At 44.7% G+C, this 27,913-nt stretch overlaps 1 protein-coding gene across 3 annotated transcripts in view; it reads right to left on the reverse strand.

Annotated features, from left to right (window-relative positions):
* Positions 1 to 939: 939 nt before the first annotated feature.
* Positions 940 to 27,913, reverse strand: part of ERICH2 (glutamate rich 2) — a 52,878-nt gene continuing 25,904 nt past the window's right edge. Inside the window, exons 6-13 of one of the 3 annotated variants that reach the window (XM_068247048.1) lie at positions 27,336 to 27,384; positions 24,585 to 24,621; positions 16,662 to 16,760; positions 15,181 to 15,284; positions 10,245 to 10,384; positions 8,053 to 8,110; positions 1,573 to 1,644; positions 940 to 1,456 (exon numbers count right to left, since the gene is read on the reverse strand). In XM_068247048.1, coding sequence (XP_068103149.1) covers positions 1,326 to 1,456; positions 1,573 to 1,644; positions 8,053 to 8,110; positions 10,245 to 10,384; positions 15,181 to 15,284; positions 16,662 to 16,760; positions 24,585 to 24,621; positions 27,336 to 27,384 — 690 coding nt within the window. In that variant the 3' untranslated portion in view covers positions 940 to 1,325. Of the gene's footprint in view, positions 1,466 to 1,572; positions 1,645 to 8,052; positions 8,111 to 10,244; positions 10,385 to 15,180; positions 15,285 to 16,661; positions 16,761 to 24,584; positions 24,622 to 27,335; positions 27,385 to 27,913 lie in introns of all 3 variants that reach the window. The other 2 variants (XM_068247047.1, XM_068247046.1) reach the window with 2 other exon arrangements.

A 27,913-nucleotide genomic window follows, 5' to 3' on the forward strand; every position in this document is an offset into this window, starting at 1 on the left:
CAGAAGATGAGCGACGAGGGATTTTCGTTAATCAGATCGGTGCAGCTCCTCTTCCTTATTCAGGGCAGCGCAATAACCGACTGAGCCCCCCCCCCCCCCCCCCCCGTGGTACTGCGCATGGACGGCTATGGATAAGGAAGTGGAGCTACGTGGCCCCGAAATGGAGGGGGGCCACGCCCTGCAATGGGAAGGGGGGGGGGGCTGCTGACAAGCAAGGGAAGCCTCAATAGGGTCCTGAGGCTTCCATATCTTCAGTGTAAGGTCTTGTTTTGATGACCACTCTATGATGGATCACAAAAGTGACCAATGCCAAATGGGCTTTATTGTCCTAGTATTGTAATCCTTGCAGGGGGGAGCCGCTTGGTCATCCTCCCTGCTCCCTATAACTGCACAAGCAAGCCTGAACTATCACCCAAAACAATCACTTTCCATTGTGAATACCAATGCGCGTGAAATATTCCTCTACTATTGTATGGAATAATGATGGCTTTCACCAGTCTGACAAAAAAAAATATATTTTTCATTTTATTGAAATATTTAGCAAATGAAACATTCCTTGAGATACACTCCAGAGCAGTCCATGTTGCAGTTAAGGGGCCCATACACCAAACGATTTTCCCGCCGATATACAGCAGATTCGATCACTGTGATCGAATCTGCTGTGAAATCGTTGCGCAAACGCTGACAGAACGATCGATTTCCATCCAAAATCATTCCCGTCGATCTGTCCGTGTGGAAGATTTTGCTTGATCGCTGGCGGGTCGGGAGTGCGTCGATAGCAGCGTTGGAATACCCGATGACCGACACTAACGGCAATACATTACCTGCTCTGGCTGGCGCGACTCCCACGGTCTCCGCTGTCTTCTTCTCCGTGCTGGGCTCCGGCTGGCTTCACTGAACTTCCTGTCCCGGCAGGAAGTTTAAACAGTAGAGCGCCCTCTACTGTTTAAACTTCCCCCGGCAGGAAGTTCAGTGAAGCCAGCTGGACCCGGAGACCAGCGCGGAGAAGAAGACAGCGGAGACCGGGGGAGTCGCGCCGGCCGAAGCAGGAAATGCATGCAGGGGGGGCGGCGGCAGTGGCAGCTTCACAGATTGTGATCGGTTTCATGCTGAAATCGATTCACAATCTGTTTGCAGTAAAGGCAGCCATACGATCCCTCTCTGATCAGATTCGATCAGAGAGGGATCTATCTGTTGGTCGATCTGATGGCAAATCGACCAGTGTATGGCTACCTTAAGGCTGAGTCTTGGGGGCAGCAGACATCTGTTGCTGGTTATAAAAAGGCAGATGAGGTAGATAACAGTTCTAATCATTTGTAATTAGCTTAACATTCATCAGATTCACTTTCAGTAGAACTCTTGTTACTGTAATCACTATCACTGCTGTCTTTATCTTCATCAGTGTCCTCACTGTCATCTTCACTGTCCTCCTCATCACTGCCTTCTTCTTCTTCTTCTTCTTCTTCTAAAATACATTTATTTAGCATTAAAGTTATACATTACTGTTTTCATATTATGAAATGTAATAATAGCAAAGGTTCCTAAAAACCTAAAGCAATATTAAATTCTTACCTCTCTTCAGCATTTTCTGAATTAGTGGTGAAAATTCCTTCACCTCTGGATTTTCTGGCTCATATAGAAGTACTAGAATTGTGGAAGACACAATTTAACATTTGCTCTTTAAATGAAATATTAAACATGTAATTATACGTAATAGATTTTATTGCATCAGTCGGGACAAAGCTAGTGGTTATTTTAACAACATTTCATATTTTTAAACATCGGCTGTGCAAGGTAACAGGATTTAATCACATCATTACTTACTTACTTTGGAATCCCCTCGCTTTATTCCTTGGACTGTCATCTCTGCCGATCCCCCAACGCATTCTCTTGTAAACAGGGATGGATTTGTACTTTCCAGTGTCCAAGCCCTTCACCCCCCCCCCCCCCCAACAGCATTTTGTCCAACAGCTAGTCCCCCTGACTAGCTATCACTTGTTTGCAGAAGGAAAAGCCGGCTTTAGAGACTTGTGTGTACATGTGTGTATGTTTTCTCTCAGCTTACAAAAAATTGTATTTCCTATCAGAGCAGTGAGTCCCTCAGTAGAAAAGCAGCAGAGCAGGGTTTATCTCCCACTCTGTTCTGCTGTAATCAGAGACCTGTTGCTCAGCTATCAAAATCATCAATTAGCTGTTCAGAAAAGTGTAACCCATTACCCTCCATATGGGGCTAAAGTCCTGTATAGGTTTTTTTCAACAAGCAGCTTCTTTTCTGTTTTGTAACTGAACATTTAATCTGTGTTCTGTTCACCTATCAACATGGTCTGTTCCACTACAAACTCAGGTCATTGACAGAGGTTGACTAGTTATACTGTCTGACAGCTGGAGTTCTCCAGTGGAGCTGATATTCCTGTGAATGTGTGCTATACAGGAAAACTTCTTATCAGATCAAGAATTTTGCTTTCTGCAGCCCTGGCACTGATCACTGAAGCTTGAATGTCCCGAGTTCATCAGGTGATTACAGATGCAGTAGAGCAAGCTGTGACTGTCTCATCACACACCAGGAAGTAAGGGAGATGCATGGAACTCTGAAATTCAGGCTATGTGTGCAGCAAAGTAGGGGGGCTTCAGACCAGCAGAGAGATGATTTACCTTGACATATGGCCTCTTATCTCTCTCAAGTCCGGCCGCCCTTCTGCTTTTTCAGCACCCAAGGCCATGGCCTTTGTGGCCTTTCCAGAAATCCGGTTAGAACAATAAAGTCCTGGGAGCTCAAACTGCTAATATTAACAAGCCAGGGAGTCGACCAGTCCACACCTGGATCCACTCAAGGTGCACAAATCCACAGAAAGAAAAGAAATGGCTGGGTCTCAAGTGTAACACTTGAAAAGGCCTATCGGCTTAAACGTTGTGTATTTTCATGTTACTATGGTTTAATTAAACTGCAGCTATCCAGGTTGTGACCCAGTCATTTCTTTTCTTTACAGAAATCCGGCCCTGCTCGTAAATCCCAGCTTTTTCATAACAGAATGGCGCTGACCTGGAAGTACAAGAAGACACTGTGGGGAAACGGCAGAGATGACAGTCCAAGAAATAAAGGGAGGGGATTATGGATTCAGAAAGTGGATTTTTTAAAAAGGAAATTCCGGCAAAACATACATTACCGGGGTTCACACACATCACAGCTCTCCTGAGCTCTGAGAACTGAAACACACTTGTATCAGGAGCAAGACTGAGGAGTGGCAGTGATCAGGGGTGAAAGGGGCTTTCTTAGGGACAAACTGGGTGGGTACAGAGGAGGACAACTGCCACTTCCTCCCCGCCCATATTCAGCATCTGTCCCAGTCAAAGATTTCTGCACGGTAGTACGGCGACCCCTGTGGGCACTTGATGGTAAATGCAGTGCACTGCACACAAAATCGAACTAACAAAATGTAAACCCTTTCTCAGTTCACGGGAAGAAAAAAAGTTCTTTACTAGTATGCCAAATTGTAATACCAGCACTACTATTTAGTAAATGCATTCAAACTATCTGTTAAACATCTAACCAACTAATGATGATACAGATAATACCTTTAATAACTAATTTATTGCAAGCTTTCAAAACTTTCTTCTTCAGGCATGATACAGAATTGGATTCAATATCTTTTAAAACATAAAGTTATTGAAAAAGTAGAAAGACGCTCCATAGTAAAGGGGTGAAAGTCTGTGTATAGTAGAATTCACCTGTCAGCATGTCTTACCATGCATAAACAGCACCCTTGACATTTAAAAACTGTTATAACAATATTAGACAAACTGGTCAACACCACATTTCGTGGCACTTTAGTCTGCTTCATCAGAGACCAGGACTCACTGATCTATGTATTGTTGCATTGCCTACTGATGTATGATGTATGTAAGTATGTATGCTGTGGATTTACATATTCTCAGCAGTGTAAACAAAGGAAAATGTGGAGGAACCTTAAGGAGGAGTGTCCTTCCTGAATATTCCCTTCCCCAAGATAGCAATCCATACATTTTGGCTTATTCCCTTTTTGTTAGCGTCATTGTTTACATTTAGAGACATGGCATTTGTACTTATACAATGCTTGGTGTAATTTGCCTTCTAAGCTTTGCTTTTTTAGTAGGAGGGCTTTTTGGTCCCTTTTATCCCCCTATACATTCCTAGTAGCTTGGGTCACCCTGAGCTGCTTGGTTACTCTGTTGTTCTTATACAGTAATACATACATCAGTGAACACACATACCTGGACCTTGGATATAACCAATATTATTATGGAATGGAAGTTATATGTACATGATAGTATTTATGCATGGACAGATGCTGACAAATTGTCTGTATTATACACACTTTACACTCTTTAACTCTGGAGTCTACTATTTCTACTTTTTAAATAATTTATAATAAAACTAGATTTTTTACCAGACACTGACAGTATGTATACCTCGTCTCTGTTATAGTCCCGTGGTAGCTAGAACGGATAGCTTCAGTTCCCCTTCAGAAGAAAATCCATATTTATACATTATTTAGAGGTGGGAAGTCTAGACCTCAAATATTTCTAATAGAGTGATCCTAGTCCTAAATTCCAGTAAGACCACGAGAGTGGGTAAGGCCTTGTTCACATCTATTAGTGCAGATGCCGTGCGATCAGAATGCAAAGTGTATGATCACGCCATCTGTGCCGCATTGCTGATCTCATTCCCTATAGTGAATGGGTCAGTGCTATGGTTCCCGAAAGTGCATGCAGTAGTGCAATAGCGCATCGCACTGCTGTGCAACATATATGATGGGAACAACAGAAGTGCTGCCTTTCCACTTCTGCCGTTCTTGCGTGTCGCACATCATACGTGCTGCTGAAATGCGCACGGCAGCGTGTATGATGGGAATGGGGCCTTAGAGTGAGAAAAGAGAGATGGAGAGTTAGATACAGGGGAAGGGTGGCAAGGGAGAATGTCAGGGAGAGAGAGTGGTGGGGAAGAAAAAAAAGAGAGAAATGGCATGAGAGAGCAAAGAGGAAGGAGAGAGGGAGATACAGAAGTTAAATATACAAGAGTGAGGGTGTAGAGAGAGGAAGATAGGCAAAGAGGAAGGATAAGATGGGGAAATAGTGAGAGACGAGAGGAAGATGGGCAAAGAAGTAGAATGAGATGGGGAAATAGTGAGGAAACAGTGGAAGACAGGTAAAAAAGAAGCATAAGATGGGGAAATAATGAGGGGCAAGTAGAAGATGGACAAAGAGGAAGAAAAAGATGGAGAAATAGGGAGGAGAAGAAGATAGGCAAAGAGAAAAAGAGAGATTGGAAATAGTAAGGGTAGAGAGGAAGGTAAGCAAAGAGGAAGAAAGCATAGTGACGGAAGAGAGGAAAAAAATATTAAAGAGATCAGGAAATAATAAAGGAAGAGTGGAAGATAGACCAAGAAAAATAAAGAGACGGGGAAATAGTGAGGGAAGAGAGGAAGACAGGCAAACAGAAAGAAAGAGACAGTGAAATAGTGAGGGAAGAGAGAAAGACTGGAAAACAGACAGAAAGAGACAGGGAAATAGTGAGGGAAGAGAGGAAGACAGGCAAACAGAAAGAAAGAGACAAGGAAATAGTGAGGGAAGAGAGGAAGGCAGGCAAACAGAAAGAAAGCAACAAGGAAATAGTGAGGGAAGAGAGAAAGACTGGAAAACAGACAGAAAGAGACAGGGAAATAGTGAGGGAAGAGAGAAAGACTGGAAAACAGAAAGAAAGAGACAAGGAAATAGTGAGGGAAGAGAGAAAGACTGGAAAACAGACAGAAAGAGACAGGGAAATAGTGAGGGAAGAGAGGAAGACAGGCAAACAGAAAGAAAGAGACAAGGAAATAGTGAGGGAAGAGAGGAAGGCAGGCAAACAGAAAGAAAGAGACAAGGAAATAGTGAGGGAAGAGAGAAAGACTGGAAAACAGACAGAAAGAGACAGGGAAATAGTGAGGGAAGAGAGGAAGGCAGGCAAACAGAAAGAAAGAGACATGGAAATAGTGAGGGAAGAGAGAAAGACTGGAAAACAGACAGAAAGAGACAGGGAAATAGTGAGGGAAGAGAGGAAGGCAGGCAAACAGAAAGAAAGAGACAAGGAAATAGTGAGGGAAGAGAGAAAGACTGGAAAACAGACAGAAAGAGACAGGGAAATAGTGAGGGAAGAGAGGAAGGCAGGCAAACAGAAAGAAAGAGACATGGAAATAGTGAGGGAAGAGAGGAAGGCAGGCAAACAGAAAGAAAGAGACAAGGAAATAGTGAGGGAAGAGAGAAAGACTGGAAAACAGACAGAAAGAGACAAGGAAATAGTGAGGGAAGAGAGGAAGACAGGCAACGAGGAAGAAAGAGATGGAGAAATAGTGAGGGAAGAGAGGAAGACAGGCAAACAGAAAGAAAGAGACATGGAAATAGTGAGGGAAGAGAGGAAGGCAGGCAAACAGAAAGAAAGAGACATGGAAATAGTGAGGGAAGAGAGGAAGACAGGCAAACAGAAAGAAAGAGACAAGGAAATAGTGAGGGAAGAGAGAAAGACTGGAAAACAGACAGAAAGAGACAAGGAAATAGTGAGGGAAGAGAGGAAGACAGGCAAACAGAAAGAAAGAGACATGGAAATAGTGAGGGAAGAGAGGAAGGCAGGCAAACAGAAAGAAAGAGACATGGAAATAGTGAGGGAAGAGAGGAAGGCAGGCAAACAGAAAGAAAGAGACAAGGAAATAGTGAGGGAAGAGAGAAAGACTGGAAAACAGACAGAAAGAGACAAGGAAATAGTGAGGGAAGAGAGGAAGACAGGCAACGAGGAAGAAAGAGATGGAGAAATAGTGAGGGAAGAGAGGAAGACAGGCAAACAGAAAGAAAGAGACATGGAAATAGTGAGGGAAGAGAGGAAGGCAGGCAAACAGAAAGAAAGAGACAAGGAAATAGTTAGGGAAGAGAGAAAGACTGGAAAACAGAAAGAAAGCAACAAGGAAATAGTGAGGGAAGAGAGAAAGACTGGAAAACAGAAAGAAAGAGACATGGAAATAGTGAGGGAAGAGAGGAAGGCAGGCAAACAGAAAGAAAGAGACAAGGAAATAGTGAGGGAAGAGAGAAAGACTGGAAAACAGACAGAAAGAGACAAGGAAATAGTGAGGGAAGAGAGGAAGACAGGCAACAAGGAAGAAAGAGATGGAGAAATAGTGAGGGAAGAGAGGAAGACAGGCAAACAGAAAGAAAGAGACATGGAAATAGTTAGGGAAGAGAGAAAGACTGGAAAACAGAAAGAAAGCAACAAGGAAATAGTGAGGGAAGAGAGAAAGACTGGAAAACAGAAAGAAAGAGACAAGGAAATAGTGAGGGAAGAGAGAAAGACAGGCAAACAGAAAGAAAGAGACAGGGAAATAGTGAGGGAAGAGAGGAAGACTGGAAAACAGAAAGAAAGAGACAGGGAAATAGTGAGGGAAGAGAGGAAGGCAGGCAAACAGAAAGAAAGCAACAAGGAAATAGTGAGGGAAGAGAGAAAGACTGGAAAACAGACAGAAAGAGACAAGGAAATAGTGAGGGAAGAGAGAAAGACTGGAAAACAGAAAGAAAGAGACAGGGAAATAGTGAGGGAAGAGAGGAAGACTGGAAAACAGAAAGAAAGCAACAAGGAAATAGTGAGGGAAGAGAGAAAGACTGGAAAACAGAAAGAAAGAGACAGGGAAATAGTGAGGGAAGAGAGAAAGACTGGAAAACAGAAAGAAAGAGACAGGGAAATAGGGAGGGAAGAGAGGAAGGCAGGCAAACAGAAAGAAAGAGATGGAGAAATAGGGAGGGAAGAGAGGAAGGCAGGCAAACAGAAAGAAAGAGATGGAGAAATAGTGAGGGAAGAGAGGAAGACAGGCAAACAGAAAGAAAGAGATGAAGAAATAGTGAGGGAAGAGAGGAAGGCAGGCAAAGAGAAAGGAAGAGAAAGGGAAATAGTGAGGGAAGAGAGGATGAATCAGGGTAAAGGAGTGAGACACAATTAAATGCATGTCCATCTATTACATACTGTATGTTTTAAACTTAATTAAAATACAACATACTTACTCATTTGGCAAAGCTTCCAGGCAAGCTTATAATCTTCATTCATTACAGCCTCCAGGAACTGACATGCAAAACACAGCTGTAAATATCATTTTGTAAAGCTTCCATTGTGAACATTCAGACATAAAAAGTCCTGAAAGAGTGAGATAAAGTAATAAAGCCTTTTCCTTGGGGTCCCTTATGCAAACTTATCCATGACTCAGCAGCTCTAGTTAAGAGATCAGACTCTGTATAAAGACTCTCCGCCTCATATCCTGTCCCTGCACTGGGCTATCTGCCTCATATCCTGTCCCTGCACTGGGCTATCCACTTCATATCCTGTCCCTGCACTGGGCTATCTGCCTCATATCCTGTCCCTGCACTGGGCTATCTGCCTCATATCCTGTCCCTGCACTGGGCTATCCACTTCATATCCTGTCCCTGCACTGGGCTATCTGCCTCATATCCTGTCCCTGCACTGGGCTATTCACTTCATATCCTGTCCCTGCGCTGGGCTATCTACTTCATATCATGTCCCTGCGCTGGGCTATCCGCCTCATATCCTGTCCCTGCACTGGGCTATCTGCCTCATATCCTGTCCCTGCACTGGGCTATCCGCTTCATATCCTGTCCCTGCGCTGGGCTATCCACTTCATATCATGTCCCTGCACTGGGCTATCCGCCTCATATCCTGTCCCTGCACTGGGCTATCCACTTCATATCCTGTCCCTGCGCTGGGCTATCCACTTCATATCCTGTCCCTTCGCTGGGCTATCCGCCTCATATCCTGTCCCTGCGCTGGGCTATCCGCCTCATATCCTGTCCCTGCACTGGGCTATCCGCTTCATATCCTGTCCCTGCGCTGGGCTATCCACTTCATATCATGTCCCTGCACTGGGCTATCCGCCTCATATCCTGTCCCTGCACTGGGCTATCTGCCTCATATCCTGTCCCTGCACTGGGCTATCCACTTCATATCCTGTCCCTGCACTGGGCTATTTACTTCATATCCTGTCCCTGCACTGGGCTATCCGCCTCATATCCTGTCCCTGCACTGGGCTATCCAATTCATATCCTGTCCCTGCACTGGGCTATCCAATTCATATCCTGTCCCTGCACTGGGCTATCCACTTCATATCCTGTTCCTGCAGTGGGCTATCCGCCTCATATCCTGTCCCTGCACTGGGCTATCCACTTCATATCCTGTCCCTGCACTGGGCTATCCACTTCATATCCTGTCCCTGCACTGGGCTATCCGCCTCATATCCTGTCCCTGCACTGGGCTATCCGCTTCATATCCTGTCCCTGCACTGGGCTATCCACTTCATATCCTGTCCCTGCACTGGGCTATCCACTTCATATCCTGTCCCTGCACTGGGCAATCCACTTCATATCCTGTCCCTGCACTGGGCTATCCACTTCATATCCTGTCCCTGCACTGGGCTATCCAATTCATATCCTGTCCCTGCACTGGGCTATCCAATTCATATCCTGTCCCTGCACTTGGCTATCCACTTCATATCCTGTCCCTGCACTGGGCTATCCGCCTCATATCCTGTCCCTGCACTGGGCAATTCACTTCATATCATGTCCCTGCACTGGCCTATCTGCCTCATATCCTGTCCCTGCACTGGGCTATCTGCCTCATATCATATCCCTGCACTGGGTTATCTGCCTCATATCCTGTCCCATATCCTGTCCCAGCACTGGGCGATCTGCCTCATATCCTGTCCCTGCACTAGACTACCTGCCTCACATTATGTCCCTGCACTGGGCTATCCACCTCATATCGTGTCCTTGCACTGGGCTATCCGCCTCATATCACGTCCCTGCACTGGACTACCTGCCTCATATCGTGTCCCTGCACTGGGCTATCTGCCTCATATCGTGTCCCTGCACTGGGCTATCTGCCTCATATCATGTTCATGCACTGGGCTTTCTGCCGCATATCCTAACCCTGCACTGGGTTACTGGCCTCATATCCTGTCACTGCTAAGGGCAATCCTCCTCATATCCTATGCCTGCATTGGGCTCTCCCCTCATATCCTGTCCCTGCACTCGGCTATCCACCTCACATCCTGTCCCTGCACTGGGCTATCCACCTCACATCCTGTCCCTGCACTAGGCTGTCTGCCTCATATCCTGTCCCTGCACTGGGTTATCGACCTCCTTTCCTGTCCCTGCACTGTCACTGTGCTTATTAAATAACAGATCACCTCTGCTAGCAGCTCCATGGGAGCATGTGGTTTCTCCTCATCACTCTCTTCTTCGTCACTAGAAGAATCCTCTGGCTGTTCTGGCATCTCAGGGTTATGATTGGAAGCTTTCAGTACTTCTGCTTTGGGGTGTTTTTCACCTGCAGCAAAAACAGCCAAGCAATATGGTACATGGAAAATCTACTCATCTGAAAAATATGGGTATATATAAAGAATACTGTTTTCAGTCATATATGTAAAGGTATTTACACCTGTAGTAATGTGCACCTGCTCACATTAAACCCATACTGCCAGTGGCCATCTTGCGTACAAATATCCAGTTCAATCCGTAAGCAGTACACCGCTATTTTAGACTGTGCAGCACCTCACAGCTTTTTGTCGTGTGGACACAGAGGCCCACATGCAATTCACTTTTTCTCCCAATTTTTCTCCTAGGAGATCATTTTTCAACCTCAGTTTACAATAACTTTCATGAAAGTACCAAAAAGTAGGTAAAGAGCACTGTCAAAATTATTCTGAGTATTTTCCTGATTGCTGGTGGCTTAAACGCCATTTACAGTATATTGCTAAGGTGTGAAAATATCACCCAGGAGAAAATTTAGGAAAAAAAGTGAATTGTATATGTCCCAGAAACTAACATAAACAAACATAAAAGAGGAAACATCTCAGTGCTGTGGCTCATGGACACACAGATTAGTGGCTGATAAGACTGTAAATGGGGTATATTCCCTAAACACCAGTAAAATTACAGTGCCACACAATACACAGAAATTTTACCAGTATTTATGCAACTGACAGCACACATTGTGCAATTTTCTTTATGTATGTAAGTATCGTAAAGCATGTTGTGCTACCAGTATAATTGCTGTGCTGTACCAATTGTCACGATTCATGGGAAACGGTTGATCCTAACACCAGCGGTTAGTGTGGGCTCTCCCAGGGTGCGGCATCTAAGCAGCTACCCCGCAAAGGTGCTCTGGTGAAAACCACCCCTAGTGGGTGATGGACTGTTTTGCTGCACTAGTAGCTACCAGGTTGCGGCCCCCAGAATCTCCCACCAGTGACGAAAAGAACAGACTACACAAGGACTGGGTGATGGAGTAGCAGGCCAGTGTTCTGGTGGCTTAGAAGGCTGGAGTAAGTCAGAGATCAGAGTCGGAGACTAACAGCAGGGAAGAGGATAAGCTAAAGCCACTGGACAGGCAGCAGACGTCGTAACGGGTACTGAAGCCAAATGTCGGGGCAGGCAGCAAGCTTCATAAACGAGTAATCAGGCCAAGGTTGGGGCAGGCAGAAATCAGAAGAGTAGTCAGGAACGACCCGGGTCACAAAGGGAAGTCAGAATGATCAGTGTACAATCAGCCGGGTCACAGCAGGTAAACGGTAGAACAAAAGAAGCCAGCAGGAGCTAATGACAAAGCTGCAGAAGATACAGCAGTGTCCTGCATGCTCTTGCATAGCATGCTCGTATAGTACACCCAGAGGGTGTACCCTTAATTGGGGCCGGGCCCATGCACAGTTGTGTTGCAGACGCAGCGATTCACACGCATGCACATAGGCCTTAAAATCCAGCCTAATCGCATGCGCACAAATCTCTTTCGGGATCCCTGCCACATGCCCATCGCCACCATCCCTGTTGCCACCATTGGTGGCTACAGCATGCTGATGAGTGGGTGTGGTCACATAATGCTCCTAGGCCCCTATTCAATTAACTTTTTCTCCTGGGTTTTTCTCCTAGGTGATATTTTCACAACTGATCAATAACATATCTTTTAAAGAGACTCTGTAACAAAATGTTCAGCCTTAGTTCTTCTATCCTATAAGTTCCTTTGCCTGTTCTAATGTGCTCTGGCTTACTGCAGCCTTTCCTAATTGCACTGTCTCTGTAATAAATTTTATCTCCTTTCCTCTGTCTTGTCTGTCGGGCTAAGGCTTGAATGTGTGGAATGTGCAGGGCTGCTTGTGATTGGATAGAAGCGATACACACCCTCTGCAGGCCCCCTGCAGGCTCTGTATGACTCACACACTCTGCTTATGTGAGCCTATCACAAGCTGGTTAGTTTGTTTGTAAACACTGCCTAAAACTGGCAATTACAAGCCAGGATTGCAGCAGAGAGTGGCAGAAACAGCACAGAGGGGCAGTACAGATTCTCTTTAAAGAGAATCTGTATTGTTAAGATCACACAAAAGTTAACATACCAGTGCGTTAGGGGACATCTCCTATTACCCTCTGTCACAATTTTGCCGCTCCCCGCCGCATTAAAAGTGGTTAAAAACAGTTTTAAAAAGTTTGTTTGTAAACACACAAAATGGCTACCAAAACAGGAAGTAGGTTGATGTACACATAGAAAATACATCCATGCACAAGCAGGCTGTATACAGCCTTCCTTTTTAATCTCAAGAGATCACTTGTGTGTTTCTTTCCCCCTGCAGCTATCTTCCACTGAAGTGTCAGGCTGTTTCTTCCTGCAGAGTGCAGACAGCTCTGCCTGTATGTAATTCTTCAGTATGTGAAAGCCCAGCCAGCTCAGAGGAGGATTTATCCAGCTTGTAAAAGATAATAGAGCAGAGATAAGCTGCACTAATCTAAATAACACACAGGCAGTGTGCAGAGTGGGTCCTGGAGGGGGGAGATGCATCACAGAACCACAACACTGAAGAACTTGGCAGCCTTCCAGACACAGGCTGACAAGTCTGACAAGAGAGAGATAAGTTGATTTATTACAGAGATGGTGATAGTAGAACGTGCTGCAGTAAGCCAGAGCACATTAGAATAGATTTTGGAACTTGTAGGATGGAAGAAAACCGGATGACATTTTTGTTACGGAGTCTCTTTAAGCCACCAGCAAGCAAGAACATACTAAGAATAATGTTGTTAGTACTTTTCCAATTGCAAAGTTAACTAGTTCATTCCTGGCAAATTTGACATTCCCGCCGTGTTGCTACTGATTTAGCAATAACTTTTTCATTTAATTTTTTTCACCCTTCCTACTTTTCACATGACACTGCTATAAAACACCTCAAAATCTGTTCTTTGGCTCTTGCCAGGTAAAAAAGATACTACATGTGCATTATTTCATTACTAGTTGGGCATGTAGTGGGCCACTATCCCCAGTCTGTGTGTCTGAAATGATCAGATCCAATCACTAGGGCGACCGTTTGGGGGATGCATCAGCATGCAATGGCAGAGCGATGCATCTGTCCAGCACTGGGGCCCCAAACTGTCGCCCTAGCGATTGCATTCGATTCCTATGGGTGGAGGTCATTAAAGGTATGCTATTTACTGTAGCAGCGATCATTCATATATGAATGGGTACACACACGTGCATGAGCATGTGCATAAGCGATAGTGACAGGGGTGCAGGCGTGCATGTATGGAAGCGTGCAGCAACAGCTTTCATGCCTGGACATAAAGAGTCTGGGTCCAGGAACAGTGACTGGTTAAAGATAAGGTGAAAAATGATTTAGGAGATATATAAATGTAATTGAGTAAGGGCCTTAGGGGCTGATTCACGAAGCTGCGCTGCTATAGCAGAATGAGCTCCATGACAGCACCGCACTCTAAATTCAAGGCTGCACGCTACACTCACTCTTTCAGCATAGCATGTCTTCCTTAGTTACTTTAAATGCCGGGGCCGGCTGTTGTGAAGTATCGTGACAGCGCAGCTTCATAAATCAGTCCCACTATGTCTTTCCACAGAAGGGTTTATGCTTCTGAAACTACAGGTTGTGTTAGTATGTTAGTCTATTAGTATATATATATATATATATATATTATACCTCCCAACTTTTTGATATGAGAAAGAGGGACACTTAAGTCACGCCCCTGCCACACCCCTGATCACGCCCCCATCACACCCCTAGTCTCGCATATCATAAAGATTTAATTAAAAAAGTTATGTTGTTTTATAATTCAAACCACACTGGTCCTTTCTATCCTGGTTAATTTTCCTTCATATTAACATTTTAAAATTAGTAATATGTCAATTTAAAGGATGGGAATAAAGTTTAGAGTCAATCAAACACATTTTTTAGTAGAAATATATATATATATATATATATATATATATTTATTTACATAGAAAGAGGGACGAAGTCCTCATAGAGGGACATAAAAGGAGGAAAGAGGGACAGAGGGACAGGGCTCCCAAAGAGGGACTGTCCCTCCACAAGAGGGACAGTTGGGAGATATGATATATATATATATATATATATATATATATATATATATATATATATATATATATATATATATATATATATATCCTCTATAATAATATCTCTGTGTCCCTGCGTGTGCTGTCTCTATGTAGCATTGTCCGTGCCAAACTGCTGTGTGCATGTGCACGGACCCAGCCTCACAGAGACAGGAGGACGGGACCAGGGAGCCGAGCGGGTGGCGTGTGAGCGGGCAACCAGGTGTGCGGCTGGTCAGCGGGCGGCCAGGTGTGCGGCTGGTCAGCGGGCGGCCAGGTGTGCGGCTGGTCAGCGGGCGGCCAGGTGTGCGGCTGGTCAGAGGGCGGCCAGGTGTGCGGCTGGTCAGCGGGCGGCCAGGTGTGCGGCTGATCAGCGGGCGGCCAGGTGTGCGGCTGGTCATCGGGCGGCCAGGTGTGCGGCTGGTCAGCGGGCGGCCAGGTGTGCGGCAGGTGGACGTGCGCTTGTCGTGTGCGGCGGGTCAGCGGGTGGTGGGTGGCGTGTGCGCGCACCGAGAAGCACAGACCTAGAGCCCATTTTTAAACGGGCTTGGGTCTACTAGTACGTGTGTGTGTGTGTGTGTGCGCGTGTGTGTGTGCGTGTGTGTGCGTGTGTGTGCATATATATATATATATATATATATATATATATATATATATATATATATATATATATATATATATATATATATATATATATATATATATATATTCACAAATCAGTTGGATTAATAAATAATTACCATTGTTTTGATGCACAGAATCTTCTTTCAGAGGACCAGTGTTGCTCTTCTTTGACTCTTTGAAGTCTGTGATGTCTGCGGCATGATAATTTGGAATGTTACTGCTGCAAAGAGAATGAACTTGTGATACATATTCGAAAATTTGTATTGACAAGACATACTGTACAACAGCCTGCGCTAATTCCTGCATTCAACATTTCTCAGGAAGGCAGGAAGTGAGCAGAGACGTCCTCATTTTGACATGCTGTTTTTACCTATTGGTTTGGAAGTAGTCTACTTTTTATGCAATAAAGCTGTTTTATGGTTTTATACTATGCAAAGTCTTTTAGTTCACTGGTCAACTTGCATGCCTTTGAAGCTGTATGCTTTCAGCAGGACAGGTGTCTGGAACTGTTTGGGGGTGATCCCACCACTGTGTTGCTAGCAGCTCTTTAAACCCAGAGTGGCCTATGCGTTGGGCGAGTGCAATTCTGATAAGTGGTGGGTGTACAAGTGTTGTGGTGTTACCCTTAAAGCAAACAAAGTGTCTAGACCCTGGTCCTGGGTGGTGGTCCGTATGTTAGCAGCCTCCACTATTGAACCACTGAGCAAGGGCTCCGGCCTGGGACCCACTAGCAGCACTTTTCTAAGTGCTTGTGATTTGAAAAGCTCTTACTAATGCAATGCTAGGTTGGATTTAAAAAAAAAAAAATCACATCCTTAAAGTGAGATCACACCGGTAGCATTACATTAGCAAGAGCTTTTCAAATCACAAGTGCTAACAAAAGGCTTATAAAAGTGCTGCTAGTGGGTTCCAGGCCTCCCTCTGTGTTTGGATACTGGGACTCTGCAGCAGATGCCTATTGGGGCATGCTTTAGGGCTCGTTTCCACTGTTGCGATGCGATTTCGCCGGCATTCCGACGCTTGTAAAAACGCATGCGTTTTTACCCGCGATTTCGCATGGCAGGGTGCCATGCGAAATTAACCATGACACTGCCAGGGCAAAATAACATTGAAAAAGGTGCGAAATCGCACGCAAAATCGCGGGTAAAAACGCATGTAACAAACGCATGCGTTTTTACTATTAAATACATTAGCGGCGATTCGCACGGATTCCCGACGCAGGCGAATTCGGTGGGTCCCGTCGTGCAGATTTGGCCCGCCGCCAAATCGCTCCCGCACGCCGCACATGTGGAAACAGCCCCGGCCACTTCAGTGTAACAAGCGAATCCGAATCTCGTCGCCGCATGCGGATTCGCTATGGTGGAAACGAGCCCTCAGTGTGGACATTATCTATGAGTGGTATTGAGGAAGCGCACTTTTTATCTAGTTTGTAACTGTTACATTTATGTTATCGCTGTATTATGCTGTATTATGTGAGCTCCTCACTTTGTACAATGTTAGTGAAGATGATGCCATTATATTGTATGAATAACTCAATAATAACAATATAAAAATTCGCTGCAAGTGGAAACTGAAATCTAACAGTAACATTATATACCTGTGTGCTTTAGGCTTTACTGTACACAGCGAGATCTGCTTCGTCGGGGTGTAAGATCTCCTTCCAGATGATGCTTGCCTTCCAGATGAACTTCCAGGCCTAAATAAGGACATGTTTCACTTTCACAATATACAGTATTTATATCTAGCCTATGCTATGACATACATAATGTCACATTCGCACATGATCTACTAAACACAGACCTCACACTACACATCTTCCCTCAAACGATGAGCGTCTTTTTGGTTGGCATTATAAGAGTAAAAATAAAAATAATAATAAGGAAACTTCTAATGAAATGGGAACAAACACAATAGCTATATTTGTGTTGGTATTTGATCCAAAAATCAATGAAACCAATGTTCTGATAACTGAATGGTCGTACTGTAATGGTCAAATTCAAACAGCAGGTGGCATTAGAAAACTGTGGGGAGTGTAATGATAACAGCAGGAAGAGTATGCTGGAATGGGCAACAAGAAGGCATGGACACAAAGTGCATAGTAGTGGATTCTGCTCTAGAATATGCTGTCATAGCCAAGTTTAGGGGAGGGGATTACTGGTGCTCAGAATCCCTTCTCAGAAGCACATGTTAATAAGACACAAGATTGTTTGTAGCATCCTGCAGCTCACAGTACTAATCTGCTCCCTGTATTATGTCCCACCCCACCCCCTAAACTTGGCTTTGGATGTAGCAGCAGCTTGTGTAAAGAGCATGAAGCAGCTCCATGGAACTTGACAGAGCAGAGCCAGATATGAGCACAGCTCTGTCCCCCTGCTCTGTGCTAGTAAAGACAGAAGTCGGGATCTTGTAGAGCTTCACTTACCCCTTCATTACAGATGTTGACTGTCTTCATTATTATCTGTATTCACTGGCTCTTATGACACCAAACTGAATACGCTGAATAGGCCAGTTGATACAGATAACAATTACAATCAGTTTGACAGCTCATTGTGTTGCACTGAAATCTATTGAAAATCTATGTGCAGTCACTGTTTTCCCCAGGCACTTTTAGCCAGGTACTCCACCCGGATAATTTTGGGGAGCACCCGGCTGTCATCAGCTCACCTCCTCATCCTCCTATGCTGTAAGCAGAAAAAATCAATTAACCCTTCGCACACTCACATGCAAATGTTCAAACAAATGCATTCACAGATTCACTCATCCAGGCACAACTGTTATCCCTACAGCTAAATTAAAAGCCAGGGTTTTAGTTCACAGAAGAATGCATTCTTATGCTTAGTCACCTATACTGCGTAGAAGAACCCAGGTAAACATAGGTATCCTAACTCTGGCCCTGTAACATGCATAGTGCAGACATGCAAACACATTCATTGCATCAAACCTATCAATGGATTAGGAGCACACATCCTAACTTCCTCTCCTGGGAAAGACAGCTGTAGGGATAACAGTTGTGCCTGGATGAGTAAATCTGTGAATGCATTTGTTTGAACATTTGCATGTGAGTGTGCGAAGGGTTAATTGATTTTTTCTGTTTCTAGCCACACCCCCTTCAGCACCTCCCTTTCCCTAATAATTTATTTAATGTCCTAACTAGAGGCGATGTGCCTGGATATATGTATGTTTATTCCTATGCTGTAAGCAGAGTTGCAACGGCCCTACATTCCCATGGTTGCGACCCACCTGGTTACTTTTTCATGCCACCCAGCGTCCCCTGTTCTGTGCTAGTAAAGAGGGAAGTCAGGACCTTGTAGAGAGCATTATTCATTATCTGTATTCACTGGTTCTTATAAAACTAAACTGAATATGCTGCAGAGGCCGGTTGATACAGATAACAATGATTACAATCAGTTTGACAACTCATTGTGTTGCACTGAAATCTATTCAAAATCTATGTGCAGTCAGTGTTCCCCCCCAGGCTCTTTTAGCCGGGTGCTCCACCAAGCTAATTTTGGGGAGCACCCGGCTGTCATCGGAACACCTCCTCATCCTCCTCCTATGCTGTAGGCAGAGCTGCACCAGCCCAGCATTCCCATGGTTGCGACCCACCCAGCTACTTTTTCATGCCACCCAGTTGGAAGAAATATTCTGGGGAGAACACTGTGTGCAGTACAGAAGGATTTGAACACTCTCTGATCAGATTCAGATCAGAGAGGATTAATCTGCTCAGTGCTGGGACAAGTTCTTCCAGCAACCAAGGCTCAGACTCCAAAGTTTGCCCCTCCTTCCCTCCCACCCCTGCTATAAAACGAAGAGTCGCCCCAGGGCCCCCAACTCCCCCACACCGTAATCTCTAGTTATCTGCCTTGCAGTCATCCCTTTTTTCTAATTTCTGTCTGCTTCAAACACAAAAGGGGGGTAATAGCTGAGTTATGTGCAGACTCCTAAACTACGCTTGAGGCTGGAGCCTCTCTCGCCTCTGCCTCGGACCAGCCCTGCATCTGCATGCCCCTCAATTATACAGTCTTGATTGTAGGGATGCTCGGATGTGCCTCATCCACGAATTCGGCAATCCGCGTGGTTGCAAAAAAAAAATCCGCATTCGGCCCCGCCGCATGCGGATTTTCGTCCGCGTCCACGCAACCACGCGGATTTTCTGCCGTGAATGGCGTAATCACGCGTGGATTCCCGCCCAGAGGCAGATTTTCTTTTAACGTTAATAACAAAGCCCCCATACATGCTACAATCCCCCAAATTGCATGGATTATCGAGGTGATAAGGGGCAAGATAACTTCAACATAAAAAATTCCAAATTTTTTTTTTTTCTAGAGCAAATGGATTTTAAAGTGAAATCAACACTTTAAATGGGGCTATTAATTGGTAATAAGTGGTTTTAAAAAGGGATATACGCGTTAAGCAGTCAAAGAGGTGAGGGCGAGTTCCAATGGCACTTGGTGGCGAAGGTACCGCTGGAGGAGGATGAGTGGCTGACGCCAAAAAGGCCCCAGAGAGGTTTTTGTAATTTTTTTTTGTTTTTTTGCAGCAATTAGCAATGACATCACAGCAGAGTTGTCAGTGGACACGGGCAGTGGTGGTAGCGACTGAGTCAGGAGAAGGACTATGCGGGCGGTCAGTTCAGCAGCACAGAAGGACCACGGCAACATACTGGTAGTAGTAGTAGCAGCACAGCGTCATAGTGCTGGCCAAAAAATTAAATGCACCCGGTGACCCGGGCAGTGATAACGCAGACAGAGTGCATTGGTGGTACCGTGGTAGCGACTGAGTCAGGAGGAGGAGGAGGACAAAGCGGGCGTTCAGTTCAGCAGCAGCAGCAGCACAGAAGGACCATGCCAACATACTGGTGGTAGTAGTAGTAGCACAGTGCCACAGGATGCAGTAGGCACAGTACAAGGTCACTGAAGGATGCAGTGGGCACAGCAGTGGGCACTGGATATACAACTAGGTCACTGAAGGATGCAGTGGGCACAGTACAAGGTCACTGAAGGATGCAGTGGGCACAGCAGTGGGCACTGGATATACAACTAGGTCACTGAAGGATGCAGTGGGCACAGTACAAGGTCACTGAAGGATGCAGTGGGCACAGCAGTGGGCACTGGATATACAACTAGGTCACTGAAGGATGCAGTGGGCACAGTACAGGGTCACTGAAGGATGCAGTGGGCACAGCAGTGGGCACTGGATATACAACTAGGTCACTGAAGGATGCAGTGGGCACAGTACAAGGTCACTGAAGGATGCAGTGGGCACAGTACAAGGTCACTGAAGGATGCAGTGGGCACAGCAGTGGGCACTGGATATACAACTAGGTCACTGAAGGATGCAGTGGGCACAGTACAAGGTCACTGAAGGATGCAGTGGGCACAGCAGTGGGCACTGGATATACAACTAGGTCACTGAAGGATGCAGTGGGCACAGTACAAGGTCACTGAAGGATGCAGTGGGCACAGCAGTGGGCACTGGATATACAACTAGGTCACTGAAGGATGCAGTGGGCACAGTACAAGGTCACTGAAGGATGCAGTGGGCACAGTACAAGGTCACTGAAGGATGCAGTGGGCACAGTACAAGGTCACTGAAGGATGCAGTGGGCACAGCAGTGGGCACTGGATATACAACTAGGTCACTGAAGGATGCAGTGGGCACAGTACAAGGTCACTGAAGGATGCAGTGGGCACAGCAGTGGGCACTGGATATACCACTAGGTCACTGAAGGATGCAGTGGGCACAGTACAAGGTCACTGAAGGATGCAGTGGGCACAGCAGTGGGCACTGGATATACAACTAGGTCACTGAAGGATGCAGTGGGCACAGTACAAGGTCACTGAAGGATGCAGTGGGCACAGCAGTGGGCACTGGATATACAACTAGGTCACTGAAGGATGCAGTGGGCACACAAGGATGTCACACTGTGTAATGAGATGCTCATATGCCAGCGAGCGAGCAGTGGGCACTGGGCACGGCACAAGGTCACTGACAGAATGAATGAACAGCGCTGGCAGAGAGTGGCGGTGCCGGCGGTGTGACTGGCTGCCTGCAAATAGTACAAGTGTATAACTGTCACTGGAATATGCAAGTGAACACTGCAGCTGCACTAACCTGCCTGCCTGCACTACACACAGATAATCCCCACTCCCACTACACTGACTACACTGCAGCACTGAACCTGCCTGCACTACACACAGTTAAATAATCACTAGACTCCCACACTCCCACTACACTACACTGACTACAACTAACTACAGCAATCACTCACTGACTAGCTAACTGTGTACAGTATAAGAGCAGTGTTAGCAAAAAAAAACCGCTTTGTTTTTAACACAATAAATGCACTTGCTCAAACAACAATGGCTTGGAGATAATCCTCTCAGCACCACAGTCTAGCAAGGACAGAGCTTTTCCATCATGGCCGCCGCTTTATATTCAGGAGGGGAGGGCATAGCTCCCCTCCTGTGATTGGTTGCTAGGGCCTGGCTGGGGCACTCTGATTGGCCTGCAATGTGTCACTTCCGCATAGTTTGACGCATTTCCGCAAACCACGACTTCAGCGCCCGGTTTCACGAGCGTGAATGCGGATTTCTGTCCGCATTCACGCGTAGCCGAAGCAGATTTTCGTGGTTGAAAATCTATTCACGGATTTTCGTGTCCGAGGCGGAATGCGTCAAAATGGTCGTGAATCCACGCGTAAGCGTGATCACGACCTGGCGGTGAGCACCACTGCTTGATTGTACAAAATCTATGTAGTAGAAGAGTAAACAGAGTGAATATACTTTGAATAGATACTACAGGCAGTGCCTTATATTGCATAGAGGTGGTAATACTATGCAATCAAGATTGTATCATTAGAGGGCACTTCAAGTCAAATGCAGAAGATAGACTTTCTGTGCTACAGGTCATGAAAGAAGGATAATAGATAATCACCCATTATATCTGTACATGTATTTAACATACAAGCAGATCTTTAACTCGTGCTTAATTCTTTGTTAACATGGGTTAATTTGGAAAACTATTAAACTGAGTCTAGTCAGGACCAGACACCAGGACAGGATATTATATAGTCTTGCCAATACGTAGCCAGCTAATTGTCTGGTATACTTATGTTCCGTGAATTTGTCACTAATGATCTGCGTAAAAGGAGAGAAATCAATTTTCCTGGTTTTGTGTCCTGCGCAGGATTTGCACCATTGACTAAGAAATGAAGATGAATTGGAAGGGCTGAGTATCTGCAAACATGTAAATTTTATGCCGCAATCTGGAATCCTCACAATAGATGTTGCTGTGTAGGGTTGTACCGTATACTGCATACATTTTAAAGTACTGTGGATTGGCGGTAGTGGTGCGGTGTGGTCCCCGCACAGCAAAAAACAGCCTTCAGGGATTACCATGTTAGTATGCAGTAATCCCCACCTGGTAGCTGGTCAAGAGGAAAGTGATGCTCACTTCCTGTGACCAAAGCAATAACGTGCATGGAAGCGTACTGATAAAAAACACTTTTGTGCATGCGCAACGTGTAAAAACATGCGCAACTGGTCCACCGCACGGTAACGTAGGTATGCACTTGCGCCGGGAAATGTGGCGTATATTCAGTCGCATAACGCTGCACCGCGTCAGTATGAAAGGCCCCATAGATTTTCATTGCCCTAGCGGAAGGTTGTGGCAAGATGCCGCACAGTGCCATTGTAAAGTGTTCCCCAGGCAGATTGAAACAAAGCTGGATAGTGTACAGGTTAAGGGCTCTGCCTTTGACATGGGAGACCAGGGTTCGAATCCTGGCTAGGGTCAGTACCTATTCAGTAAGGAGCTCAAGGCAAGACTCCCTAACACTGCAGGGTGGCCTATTGAGTGCGCTCAGTGGCTGCAGCTCTTGAGCGCTTTGAGTCCGCCAGGAGAAAAGCGCTATATAAATGTTCGGATTATTATTATTATTATTATTATTAAATAGAGACTTGCTTAGGAAGCCTCCCGATTCTCCAGAATCTTTCCATGTCATCCTCGCCCCCACCGTTGCCCCGCACAGATCCCCAGGAACATATCCAACAAGAGCTTGCCAGATATGTCATCAAGGCTGCGCTCCCTGCCGTGTATAAATGTGGTCCTCCACAAGTACGGGTGTGCCTGCGCAGTAAGCCACACAGTCACATGTCCACAAGGGGCTCCTTGCTACTGCCCAGGCAATGATGTACTCATCTAGCTGCAGCAAAGCCACGACCTTCCAAAGAGACCCAGGCAGTGGCCGTGGTCTGAAGGAGGACACAGGAAGCCTCTAGAGGATCCACAGGATTCCCTCTTCCTGGGTAAAAAATTTTCTTTTTAGCATCCACCTTTAGTTCTATGTAAGTTACAGATACAGAAGGCAAGTAGCTTACCTACGCAATCTGCTCATAATATTCAAAATCTGTTCGTCCTCAAACTACACGGCAGTGAAAGAGTTGGCCCATCATTGGCTAATCAAAATTGAATGTGTGTATGCACCTTTAATGGTTAAAGAACACCTGTAATGAATAAAAAATCCGCAGGGGAGTACTTATCTCGGAAGGGTCAAATCGTCTAAAAAGTGCCTAAAAAAAGACCCTCTACCTAGTGCTAATTCCTAACCCTCCTGTAAGTGTGCTGTAATATGTACGAACAGAGGCGCCAAGCAGAGTAAAACAATGTTCTAAAAATGATAAAAAGAGGGAAGTCGAGGTGAAATTACCTCCCTCTGGTAGTGGACATATACTCAAATGCAGAGTAAAAAATATACAATTTATTCACAGCTCCATAAAATTGCAACGCGTTTTGCGGTCAACAATCCCGCTTCATCAGGCAGTACAGGAGCATATAAAACTGGTTCAGGTCCATAAAGTGTGTGAGCGCCTCCTGTAAGTGCGTAACCTTAACAACCCCCACCACCTAATGTCTAACCTTAACCCCCCTTGGAAAATGCCTAGCACAAACTAAAAAATCCGGTGTGCAAACTATATTTGTAGCCGATTGTCTACAACCATTAATTACTATGTAGTAGCTGATCTGCTACCAGCTGCATCAGGGACCCAAATGTCTACTTGGACCCGCATTTGCTGAAAATTAACACAGACATCCATTAGAGGCCTGCCAATTGCAGCACCCAATTGATCTAATTTGCATCTACATACTGTACCTATTTTCTTTAGTTTTAGATAGGGCCCAAATACACAAATATTGGGACTGCAGCTTTTTTTTAAATAATTTTCTTTTCATATATAATAATTGTAATATAATACCCAAGAGAGCTTACAGAAAAGTCAATGAATGATGTTTACTGACCGATACTACAACATCCTACAGATTATTACCATCATAAAAGTACTTTATGATAATGTAGCTATTTCACTGAAGAGGATACTTTGCAAAACACGTGCAATAAAACGTAACTGGAAAGTCAGCAGCACCATTTGTTACCGGACCCGGAATATGAAAGGGTAACATAAAAACACTAAGGAAATGTATGACTTTATGTCTAACGATATAAACAACAGTAACGTACCGCAATGCCGCTTCAGCTAAATGGCACGACACATCCTCTGTGAATTTAAAAGAAATAAGGAAGCTCAATATTTTGTTTAACAGCACATACCCTACATTGAAAACAATCATGATAATTTCAGTACACCTTTCACTTTCCAACCCATGGTAAAGTTTGTACAGTCTGAAGATAATGGTTTCTGGTTTGCACACATCTAAACTCTCAGCTGTTGCCTAGATACACATTTTCCTAAATCTGCAGTGTCCTAAGTGATGCTCAGAATTGCTTAGACAAGGTTTAGCTTTGCTTTATTTAGTACACGACACATACGGACGTATACTGAAGAAATTGAATATTTGCAGTGAGCTGTGAAGCAAAAGTACACATAAACATCACATATTAGAGAGCTAGAATGACCGTTTATGATGGTTTGGTTGTTAGTCAGATGTCTGTAAAATAAAAGGGGCTTGATTCATCAAGCTGTGCTGCTAGAGCAGCGCAGCTTAATTAGAGGAGTGCAAGCTCAGTGCACCCTATGCTGCTGTAGTGCAGCTAGTGTGCGCTGGTAACTTACTGTATGCGCGCTCCTTGTAACTAACAGGCACTCCACTCGTCCCACCCTGAGCCCCGGCGGGTCCAGTGGCTTAAATGGACGTGATCCCTGCACGCTGATTAGCCCAATCAGCTGCCTGTCAAGTGACAGGCAGCCAATTGGGCCAATCAAAATGCCAAATTTGATGGCTCTGCGGCCCAAATTTGGCCCTTGGGCCAGAGTTTGACATGTATGTGGTAGAGACTTGCTTATTCCAGCAGTAAAGCAGTAAATCCTTTAGATTGTAAGCTCGCAAGGGCAGGGCTCTCTCCATCTTTTGTGTCTTGAAAATTATTATAGATTTTATTTATCATGTTACTTGTATCACTGTCATTACGAATTCTGTATTTTGTATTCTATATTTTGTATCATTTTTGTATTTTGTCACTAATTATGTATCTTGTACAGGGGTTGGACAAAATAATGGACACACCTAACATTTTGGCATCATAATCTTTGAACATGTTTTAAGCAATCAAAACTTGACATACAGTATGTTAATTTTTTTTGTTTATTATTGTTATTTGACATGTTTAATCAAAATAATAGTTTTTTTTTACAGATATTTAAACAAAAGTTGGATATAATTTATACAAATGGCAGATCTCTCAGCCTTTTAAAGAGGCCAAATTGTTGCTGCTCGTATGGCTGGTGATACTGTAACAGAAACATCGTTTACCTTATTTCCGACCTCCGGCCATGTGTACGTTTGGAGACAGCCAAAAGAAGAATTTCATCCAGACTGCCTTCTCCCAACCGTAAAACATGGCGGGGGTTCTGTGATGATCTGGGGTGCTATTTCTTGAAAATCCGCCGGGCCAATGATTTCCCTTTGAAATTGCGCAAAAGTGGATCAGCGCATCACCGGGCTGCCTCCGAATGGCCACCAATCAGAGGTGTGCTGAGCCCCCCTTGAGACTACAAACGCACCTTGAAACCACACAGAAGCTATGCATAAACATCGATAAGCAATACTATTATGTGGGAGCAGCTGACCAAAGTTACTTTCATTTGTACATGGCGAGGCAAGGAACAGCGCTACTTAAAAACAGATTGCATCCTTTGACTACCTACTTGAGAGTGCAAGCCCCACTAGTGGGATAAAATTCACACACAGCATTCAAATAAAATGCACCTGTCTACCACTGGAGGATGTTGGTTTCCTGTAACAGCTTGCATGCAACCTATTAAGTACTTGTCCCTCCCACTGCGAAGAAGTCAATCCTCCATGGGAGGGGCCCTAACACTAACTAATCCTAAATTATGGATATGCATAGCCTGGGTGCGCTACCAAGTAAAACATTTCAAAATTTGAAATTGCGCAAAAGTGGATCAGGGCATCACCGGGCCGCCTCCGAATGGCCACCAATCAGAGGTGCGCTGAGCCCCCCCTTGAGACTACCTCTGATTGGTAGCCATTCGGAGGCGGCCCGGTGATGCGCTGATCCACTTTTGCGCAATTTCAAATTTTGAATTTGAAAGTTGCGCACATGTGCAAGGTCGTAGCTGTGGCAACACATAGGGGCAATGGCCTTCCGTGTGCGGGGATGTGGAAGCGCATGCGCAGTGTGACAGAAGGCCATCTAGCGCCTGTTGATGGAACAGGCATAATTGATATTAATGAATAAAACATATTTAAAAAAACAAAAACAAGAAGCCTTTAAATTCCCTGTTTTAGTAGACTTGAGCTCCTGCACAGGACACAAAGAAAACAGAGAGAAATGCACCCTGTGTGTTTATAGAGAGATGAGCCCGCTCATTTTCAAGTAATCACAAGTGCAATCATCTCTCAGCAAGGAAATTCAGCAGTCCTCGGCTAATATGTAAACACAGGATGTTAACCCTTTGTCTGCTTCCATGAAAGCAGGAAGTAGACACACTGCAGAGTTATTGCAGGAGGTCTGTAAGCTGTAACAAAGAAATGTTTTTTTCTTTAAAGGTTATTATACTGTTGCCTATCTTTTAACAGAGAGGAGTTTCTGAGTTCAGGTCCGCTTTAAGCAGAAAAGTAGACATTTTTACTCTTACATCCTTTGGGTTAATTTAGGCATAAAAGACTGAACAGTGCATAATTAAGCATTTAGAACAAGGTTGAATGTGCTTCATTCAGTAATAATGCATGCGCTCACCGTATTACAGCAGGTGTTAACACTCCCCTGTTCCCCATGTGTTATTATTACCTGTAGGGCCCAGTACTTGTAACTTCCCATTCTGCAGATTTATTGGCCGCTGCAGGAATACAGAAGGTGTCATCAGTGTCCCAGAGCACCATCAAGAATAACCATAATAACAATATTAGCTTTATAACGGTGAAAAGTCATCCCGTAAAATGTTATACGAGGCATCGTAGGAAAGATGTCCAAGTCTGCAAAAACGGCGAGACTTTAACATTCTGATTCTAAATGATCATAAGTAAAATGAAAATATCAGAAATAAAAGGTAATGTGTAAAAGCATAATTTTCAGCGTAACTGCTGTCAATGCTGTGCTTCCCAGGCCTATAAGTTTGTGTAAGGAGGTTCCCATCGCTTACAGCACGCTTAGAATACAATAATTGCCTTTTATAAATAGTATTTCAGCTTGACATTACCTCCAGGTACAGACAGGCCTTAAACTGATCAGTAAATTATGTGCTAACATGCCCCCTAATTTCCATGAGAATAGCTATTTTTGGTTAATTACCTCACGAATTACCGGTACCTCATTATTTACCTCATGAGGTAAACATGACTAAAACCTACCAGAATTGCTAAATGTCA

The sequence above is a fragment of the Hyperolius riggenbachi genome, chromosome 7, assembly GCF_040937935.1.
Source record: "Hyperolius riggenbachi isolate aHypRig1 chromosome 7, aHypRig1.pri, whole genome shotgun sequence".
Classification (NCBI taxonomy): Eukaryota; Metazoa; Chordata; class Amphibia; order Anura; family Hyperoliidae; genus Hyperolius; species Hyperolius riggenbachi.